The sequence below is a fragment of the Erinaceus europaeus genome, unplaced genomic scaffold (assembly GCF_950295315.1).
Source record: "Erinaceus europaeus unplaced genomic scaffold, mEriEur2.1 scaffold_1196, whole genome shotgun sequence".
Classification (NCBI taxonomy): Eukaryota; Metazoa; Chordata; class Mammalia; order Eulipotyphla; family Erinaceidae; genus Erinaceus; species Erinaceus europaeus.
Genome location: NW_026647533.1, coordinates 12950 through 22699, shown reverse-complemented (window position 1 = coordinate 22699; position 9750 = coordinate 12950). Strand labels below are relative to the sequence as shown.

Here is a 9750-nt window from a genome sequence, read left to right as displayed (position 1 = left end):
CTTAATTTCCAAAGGAAAAGAATGCCTATATCTATGACTATCCTGATGGCCAGCAAAAAAAAAAAAAATAATAATAATGAATCACTTAGTATTTATATAGAATAGAATTCGTGATGGTGAATAGTCAGAGAACAAATGGTTTTCTGTGGTGAACTAGGACCATGATAGGAAAGGATTTAAATAACAGTCTGAAATACTTAAAGATTTAAGCTCTGGAAAGTATTTCCATTGAGGCAGTGAACATGGTCAGAGTCAGAATTTGTGAAATTTCTCTGATTCAATAGAGTGGGCTGTTGGCATGGGCTTGGGTTCAAAATGAATTGCTAAGGGGAAGCTGGGTGTGGATATCTGAGCACTGCAGAGGGCACAAGGGTGGCAGGGTAAGTCCTACTGTGATTGTCAAAGGGGAGGGATGGGAGAAATTGGCGATTTGTCCTAAATTGCACTTAGTTAAATGAAGTAGAGGAGAGATTTAAGGTAATGCTTTTTTTTTTTTTTTTAAATTCTTGGAAGTAGAAAAGTCATGAGAGTAAATTGGTAAAAGGTGATCATTTGCCTGGCCAATACCATGACTTTTCAATGTTCAAAGTCTATGATCACATGATACAAAGAAACAGGTAAAAAGTTCCTTTAAAAGCTTTCTTGGTGTGGTCCAGGAGGTGGCGCAGTGGCTAAGGCACTAGACTCTCAAGCATGAGGTCCTGAGTTCAATCCCCAGCAATACATGTACCAGATTGATGTCTGGTTCTTTCTCTCTTTCCTCCTATCTTTCTAGTAAATAAATAAAATCTTTAAAAAATAAATAAATAAAAAGAAAGCTTTCTTGGTTAAAAGTGTTTTTTTCTTCCTTTTGTTAAGGTGTTTAGTATTTTTGAGAAATTAAGTTTTGTCAAAAATTCTCATTCTTAGTTTATGTACTGGCTTCTTATTTTGTTTCCATTGCTCGTATGAATGTTTGTTTATGGTTTTTTTAATAAAGCTTTTGTTAAAGCTGAAAAAAAAAGGTGATCATTTGTGTTTAATGTTGAGATTGCAGTGCAAGTAGGAAATACGCATCAGGTACATATACTCTGGAAGTTGACGGTTGGGGGTAAGTCACCAGAGAATCCTGTGTTAGTCTTGAAAGATATCCAAATAGAAATGATATTTGATACTTTGGACGTAGAAGAGGGGGAATAAGTTACTGATTCTGGTCGTTCAAATTCAATTTAACTCTTACGTGACAAGTCTACTATAATAAATGATGCATTTAAATTTTTAATAGGCAATTTTTTTTAACACAATCTTTGAGCATCCTAAAACTACTATTTAAGATATCCCAGGTATTTTAACCTGCTTATCATTAAAGTATCTCATGTCAGGAAGCTAATTCTTTCACCCACTTTTTCCCCTGAAAGACTTAGACTCCTAATTATAGCCTATCAGATGTCTTGAATGAAGGAAAATTTGGTGGGGGGAAAAAAATTCTGCCTTTCCTGTGTTACAGGTTAAAGCTCGAGCTACTACCCGAGAGGTAATGGCTACTTACACTATTGAGGATATAGTTATCGAGCTTATCATCCAACTGCCTTCAAATTATCCACTGGGCTCAATAACGGTGGAGAGCGGGAAGAGGGTCGGGGTGGCTGTGCAGCAGTGGCGGAACTGGATGCTGCAGCTGAGCACGTACCTCACTCATCAGGTCAGTGTCTGCCTGTGCACTTTGAACACTGGACTGCCGGTGCGCTCTGTACCATTTATGTTCGATCGTAATTGATTTCACTGCATTGTCATAATAAATGAAGGGTATTGCATAGTGCCAGTGCAGGTGAGAGAGAATATTTTTTAAGGCATTGGACAGATGAATGCTTTTTGAAGATTTATTTTTATAAGTGAGACAGACCAGAAACCCACTTTGGCATATGAAGTGATCAAACCCTGGGCCTCAGACTTGCAAAGCATATTATCTACCTGCTCAGTTACTTCCCTGGCCACCGATTAAATGCACTTTTTTTTTTTTTTTTTTTTAAGTCAGAGCCCTCTTTAGATCTGCTTCAAGTGGTGCCAGGATTTAAACCTACGACTTTTAGACTCTCTTTGCATAACCACCGAGTGAATGTCTTTTGAGCTGCTTTGACATTTCATCATAAGCCAGCCCTCTTGTGGGCCTCTCCAGGACCTTTCCCTCACTGTAAACTAGCAATGGTAGGGACTGCCTCACTTTCCGAAGGGAGGCTGGATCATCCTCCTCTGCTCCTTGCGGGAGACTGGTCCTGAGAGGAATACGGCCTACAGTGTTCCCAGCTGGGACCATGGACTGTAAGTTCAGACTGACAGGGACTCAGAGGTTACACAGGCTCCTGTGCTAAATGTGAATATGTGTTGGCCCTAGGTCAGATTGATGGGGTAAACAGTTAGTTGTATTTATATATTTTCTTAAAGTTTGGGAGCTGTTACTCTCTGCCCTAATCCATCGTGAGCATTTTACAGCAGAGAACATTTTGTTAAATCTTTGATTGATTTAACATTGATTTATAAGATTTGAGGAGCATAGTTTCACATGATGTATATATATATATACAATGCATTACCAGAGTTCAAAGAAGTCCTTTCCTCCTAATTCCTCTGATAACCACCATATTTTTTCAGTCTGAGTCATTTTGGTTATTATTGTTGTGTTTGCAAGTTTATTTGTTTGTCCAGGTCTGTATTACCCATATGAGTGGAACCATTCCAATAATTGTCTTTTACTTAGCACAGAAGTTATTTTAAAGCCAATAGTCAGGGTGGGGGGTAGATGGCATAATGATTATGGAGATTATGGAAACAGATTCTCATGCCTGAGGCTCCAAAGTCCTAGTTCAATAATACCCCACACCACCATAAGCCAGATCTGATCAGTGCTCTGGTAAAAGCAAGCAAACAAACAAAAATCAGTATTCATTGTTATTGTTCAGTTAAATAGAATAGGTTGATTGATGTGAGATGATTTCCTTATTTTTAGTTATAGAGTAGCTTTTTTTTCTTCTGTTTTGTATTCTCCTCAGTCTCTCCCTCTTAGCCTTTATAAAATAATAATAATAATAATAATAATAATAATAATAATAATAGGGAGCTGGCAGTGGTGTACCCAGTTAAGCTCTCAGAGTACTATGCAAAGATTTGGGTTTGAACCCCCACTTCACAAGCTGTGAAGCAGGTCTGCAGGTGTCTCTCTTTCTCACTCTCTATTTCTCCCTCCCTTCTCAGTTTTCTCTGTCCTATCAAATAAAATTGGAGAAAAGGAAAAAATGGCCACTAGGAGCGGTGGAATTGTAGAACCAGCCCCAAGTCCCAACCATAACCCTGGAGGCAAAATTAATAATAATAATAATAATGCCAGACCGGAGTTGTCATAAGCACTGAGCCCCAGCGATAACCTTGGTGGCAAAATAATAAGTGAAGGGGAAGCAATTACAGAAGCCAGACTTTCCACCTTCTGCAACCCACAGCGACCCGGGGTCCATGCTCCCAGAGGGATAGAGAATGGGAAAGCTAGTGGGGAGGGGGTGGGATACGGAGATTAGGTGGCGGGAATTGTGTGGAGTTGTAACCCCTCATCCTATGATTTTGTTAATGTCTCCTTTCTTAAATAAAAAAAAAATTAAAAATTAAAAAATAATAAGTGAATAAATAAATATGAAGATAAACTCTTAACATTTTAAAAATGTAGACCTAACATTATGACAAGCTAATATGGTGGTTTAAGTAACAACTCTACTTTTCCCCCCAGCCCCAAGTCTTTTTTTAAAATAATTATTTACTTATTTATTCCCTTTTGTTGCCCTTTTTTTTAATTGTTATTATTTATGTCGTCCTTGTTAGGACAGAGAGAAATGGTGGTGGTGGGGGGAGACAGAGAGGGAAAGATAAGACACCTGCAGACCTGCTTCACCGCTTGTGAAGCGATACCCCCTGCAGGTGGGGAGCTGGGGGCTCGAACCGGCATCCTTAAGCCGGTCCTTGAGCTTTGCGCCACCTGCGCTTAGCCCACTGCGCTACCACCTGACTCCCTCCAGACCCAAGTCTTAATCACAGGAGACATCTACATTAGTATTACACTAAATGATTTAATAAGCGTTTCATCATACAGTAAGATGAAACTGTAAAACTTGAGAAAATCATTAATAAAAAAATAAGGACTAAATTTAAACTGTTGATACCCCTCTTTAATGGAAAAAACTTAGATCTGGTTACTAGAAGTTGGAGGTCATCCTCAAAGCCAGCCTTTAGGGCTCACATGGTAGTGTTTCCTATGCTAGTGTAGGATTTGCATGTCTGAGGGCCCAGCTTCAGCTCGAGCTGAGCATATACCCCAAAATAAAAGTCTTAAACACCTACAACATTTGTAAAATTTAGGAGATACAGATTTTCTTCTCCAAGCTATACTCCAACTTACAAATATGTTAAACTGAATAAAAATGAGATTACTTTTTTGTTGTGTTATTGTCTGATTTTTTTTTTTTCTTTTTAACAGAATGGAAGTATTATGGAAGGATTGGCATTATGGAAAAATAATGTAGACAAACGTTTTGAGGGTGTTGAAGACTGCATGATCTGTTTCTCAGTCATTCATGGTTTCAACTACTCTCTTCCCAAAAAAGCCTGTAGAACATGCAAGAAAAAGTTCCATTCTGCCTGCTTGGTAAATCTAATGAGAAATCAGCTTTCTGTTTATGTACATCATACATGTATGGTATCTAACAAGGAAATGTTAAGCTCTTAGAAAGCAGTGGATGCTAGACTCCTGTAGTTAATGGAAACATAAGAAGACTTTTCAAAATCTGTAAAAAAAAGAGTCATTCACTGAGACTATAGCATCAAGCCACTTTAACAAGTTGCTGTTTCTTAGTTCTCAGCACTCAAAAAGTACCATCTGTGCAGTCAGTTTGCTTTGAAGATTTTACAAGGATTTAGATCAGGAAGAAGACTGGAAGGATCAGGACCGAAACTGGGCGTAATTTTTCATCAGAATTTTTTTAAAAGATTTATTTATTACTGGATAGAGAAATCAAGAGGGAAAGGGGAAATTGAGGGGGAGACAGAGAGACACCTACAACTGTTTGTGAAGCTTCTCCCTTAGGTGGGGACTGGGGGCTTGAACATAGGCCCTTGAACATTGCAACATGTGTGCTTAACTAGATGTGCCACTGCCCGGCCCCTTTCTCTTTTTAAATGTCATACTGGAAAAAAAGTCAAACTGTGTATGATTGCTTTGTAGGACATCTCTGAGCCAATACAGAAAGAATCAGATAGAAATAATACTCAGTTGTGCTGATTTTGGAGATGTGGAAGGAACAGAAAGATTGAAGAAACTCTGGTGTTTAGTGTGTGTGTGTGTTCTCCATTATTTAATTGAAAGCACAGGAAGCATCGTATCTACAAAACTGATTATGCAACTGAGTGTGAGAGCACTTCATTTCCACTTTAGTGTATAATTTTAAGATGACGTGACACGTGTATGTTCTGCTAATATTTAACCTCCTTTTCTGTTTCAGTACAAATGGTTTACATCCAGTAACAAATCTACTTGTCCACTCTGTCGCGAGACCTTCTTCTGACATTCTTTTCTTCCACTGGAAAAGATCTTCGAAGTAAATCAAGCAAAAAAGCAATGGCTTTGGATCATCGTAAAGTGTTGATGTGAGGAGGCCAGTGAACATTACTTTTAAAATAGGGCTTTCTTGGAAAATTATTTTGGTTAATGTAATGATCCTAAAATCAGGTTTACTTATCTTTTAGATTGCTTTGTAAATGTTTGGGAACCTTTTCTTTTACATAAGAATATTACATATTTGAGATGAAAATATTTATATTAATAGTTTAATCTCTTTGTATAACTAAAAATAAATATAGAAATGCTAAATTATAGAATTGGAGTTTGTGAAAGCAGTGTTCAATTTTATTACACTGAGAAATCCATTCAATTTTGTGATCTGTGTTTTAGAAGAAGCCAAAATGAGGCAAATGAATTGAGAGCTAGTTAACATCAACAGATATTTTAAGACTCATTAGTTATGACACCAAATATATTAGTATTCTGCTATTTGTAGATTATTTTAATGGTAAGACAACACTAAGCTATATTAGTTTAGCTTATCTTAAGCTGTTTGAAGCATGCTGTGAACTCCGATGATAAGAATATAAGCTGAACTTGATGGTGCCTCCACTTATCAGGGGCTATGAAATTCAGAAAACTAAGTTTCCAGCACTGACCTTTAGCTGTGGGAGAATTTCCCTGTGTTGATGGAATTTGAGTTGTAACCTTGACAGTGAATTTATTACTCAGTTTCAGTGAGTCTCCAAGGGATATGAGAAATTAATTATTTAATTCATTAAGCAGAGGGCTAGTTATTTCTCTGTTGAGAGGTAGAAATATAATTGTCTCTGAAATTTATGATTACTAAAAAGAAACAAATTTAATTGTCGAAGACTTTCAGCTTTGTACGCAAACTCTGCTATTCTTACTGAACAGAGTTACACTAAATTAGAGATGTAGAACTCTTTTTTCCCCCCACCTTTCACAAGTTAAAAGAATTTTAGTATTAAGTAAAATTCAGTATAACAAGCTGAAATGGATTAGGTCAAAACCTGCTTTTGCCACTATTGCCCTTAAAAATTGTATCCAAACTGTAGTATAGAAATTTGGAACTTGGAATAGTTTATAGTCTTTTAATACATGGATATTAACATATCTGTTGGCAAGACTACTTGAGAGATCAAGTAGTTATCTGTGTTGCAAATGTTTAATGAACTGGCAAAAAGTACCTCCTTAAATAAAATTCATGCTTACCCTCAGTTGGGTAAAAATGGTTATAATTGGGGGTCAGGTGGTAGTGCACATGTGGTGCAAAGCGCAAGGACCGGTGTAAGGAACCTGGTTCGAGTCCCCCCCCCTCCCCTCCTCTCTCCATTTCTATCCTATCCAAAAACAAAATGACATCAACAATAATAATAACCACAACGAGGCTACAACAAGGGCAACAAAAGGGGGAAAAATGGCCTCCAGGAGCAGTAGATTCATGGTGCAGACACTGAGCCCCAGCAATAACCCAGGAGGCAAAAAAAAAAAAGGTTATAATTGGAATAGTATCAATGTGGTCAGAGTATTGTAGTCGAGTGGAATATTCTGTGGGTTCCAGATCTCCTGAGTTGTGTTTGTAAATGCAGTGTCCTACTCAGTTTTGCCTGTCTCCTAATTTATTATTATTATTATTATTTTTTGCTGAAATATTATCTTCTAGCCTTGAGGCTCAAAAAGTGAAATACAGATAGCAAAAATCCTACTACCTCTTCTTAAGTCCTTTCTTAAGATTTTCTCTATGTCTCTGTCTCAGACAGAGTAATCCCAAAGGATAGTGTCAATCCTCTGTGAAAGGTACTTTTCCTTTAAAAGTGGTTTTATAATAAGACTTTGTTTATAACCTTTCCAGTATTGGCACTACTTGGCTTCTGACTCAAACCCCAAGTAGAAAAGGAAAGGGAATAATGGAGTGTTGTTTCTCCATGTTAGTATCAGGACATCAGGTTTTTTGGTGAAACACTAGAATAAGTGAGATACCTACCTATTCATACTTAGTACTCTTAACACATTTCTCTGAGACTTATAAAGCTTGCTACTGTTTATATGCTAAAGAAAAAGCTTTCCAAAAGTAAGATTAAGAGTATGACATTAAAGTTTTATTTATATAGCTTTGACAATTCTAGATAGCATCCCATAAAATTCTAGCATAAGGACCATTTCAAATTGCATGAGAGTCAAATCCCGTTAGCAGAATCATTAAAAATTCACTCCCCTGTGTAAATTGCAAATCTCAAGATTTATCACTTGCTCTAATGTATGTAACATAAGTTTCTGTGGCTTAAATGATGTTATAACTTGGTAAATTTTGGTGGTGTGAATAATTAATGTTGTTGATTGTTATACCATATGTGCCCATTAAAATTCTTTTAAATTATAAAGTACTTCAAATATACAGAATAATAGTAATATAAATATCCTTGTACTCTTCATAAACTATTTTGCCATATTTGCTTCTGATTTTTAAATAAAATGTTACTCTTTTTTACTGCTCCCTGATCCCATCTCCTCTTTCCCTCTGGCCTAAACTAGAATTCCCTTTCCTTTTTTTTTTTTTAATCCTTAATCATACTATGAGTTGTCTTCTGAAAAGATTTTACAAGTGGTTTGAGCCCCCAGCTCCCCACCTGCAGGGTAGTCGCTTCACAAGTGGTGAAACAGGTCTGTAGGTGTCTATCTTCCTCTCCCCCTCTTTGTCTCCCCCTCCTCTTTCCATTTCTCTCTGTCCTATCCAACAACAATGACAACATCAATAATAATAATGACTACATAAATAAATTTTTTTTTTTTTTAAAGAATTTTACAAGTGCCCATCTCAGGTTTAATCTGGGATGGTCAAATGATTGTCCAGACTGCCAGATAACTCAGTTATTATCTTTATTTAACTCAGTTATTTTCTTTTCAAATTAAAAAGTAGGAGGAAATCTTTAAATCTCAACATGAATCTCTATTTCTGTTTTATAAAAATTCTTGGATAGGGAGCCAGGCAGTAGTGCAGCAGGTTAAGCGCAGGTGCTGCAAAGCGCAAGGACTCGCGTAAGGATCCTGGTTCGAGCTCCCAGCTCCCCACCTGCAGGGGAGTCACTTCACAGGCGGTGAAGCAGGTCTGCAGGTGTCTATCTTTCTCTCCCCCTCTCTGTCTTCCCCTCCTCTCTCCATTTCTCTCGGTCTTATCTAACAATAACAACAGTAGTAATTACAACAATAAAACAACAAGGGCAACAAAAGGGAATAAATAAATAAATATTTTTTAAAAAATCTTGGATAAAAGGACTTTGGCCTGGGACTAGCACAATAGGCAAGTCACATGCATAAGTCACCACATGTGATGATCCAGGTTCAAGCTCCAGGTCCCCAGTAGTTGGGGTGGGAGGAGCTTCATGAGCAGTGAAGCAGTGCTGATGTTTCTTTCTCCTTCTGTGTCTTTCCCTGCCCTCTCAATTTTTTTCTGTCCTTTCAAAAGAAAAGAAAAAAAAAATTGGCTGGCCGCTGGGAATGGTGGATTTGTCATGTAGGCACTGGGCCCTAGTGATAAGTTGGTGGCAAAACAAAAACACCAACTCTGGTCCATTCAGGGTGTTTAGCATGGGGTCTGCTATTTGCAATAAATTAACTCATTCATTCATTCCCTCCCTTTCTTTTCCCATTTGTTACTTGCCCTTGTCTTTTATTGTTGTAGTTATTGATGTTGTCGTTGGATAGGATAGAGAGAAATGGAGAGGAGGGGAAGACAGAGAGGGGGAGAGAAAGATACCTGCAGACCTGCTTCACCACCTGTGAAGCGACTCCCCCTGCAGGTGGGGAGCCGGGGGCTCGAACTGGGATCCTTAACGCTGGTTACTGCGCTTTGCACCACCTGCGCTTAACCCGCTGCACTACCGTCTGACTCCCTCCTTCCTTTTTTTTTTTTTAATATTTATTTTATTTATTCCCTTTTGTTGCCCTTGTTGTTCTATTGTTGTAATTATTATTGTTGTTGGATAGGACAGAGAGAAATGGAGAGAGGAGGGGAAGACAGAGAGGAGGAGAGAAAGACAGACACCTACAGACCTGCTTCACCGCCTGTGAAGCGACTCCCCTGCAGGTGGGGAGCCGGGATTCGAACCTTATGCCGGTCCTTGTGCTTTGCGCCACCTGCGCTTAACCCGCTG

General features: G+C 38.1%; 1 protein-coding gene across 1 annotated transcript; it reads left to right on the top strand.

Moving 5' to 3' along the window:
* Nucleotides 1-898: 898 nt before the first annotated feature.
* Nucleotides 899-8091, top strand: LOC132536368 (E3 ubiquitin-protein ligase listerin-like). The gene is made up of 3 exons (XM_060184115.1): nt 899-1681; nt 4496-4663; nt 5517-8091. The coding sequence occupies exons 1-3, from the start codon at nt 1517-1519 to the stop codon at nt 5577-5579; spliced, it is 396 nt and encodes a 131-aa protein (XP_060040098.1). The 5' UTR covers nt 899-1516; the 3' UTR covers nt 5580-8091.
* The last annotated feature ends 1659 nt before the right edge of the window (nt 8092-9750 follow it).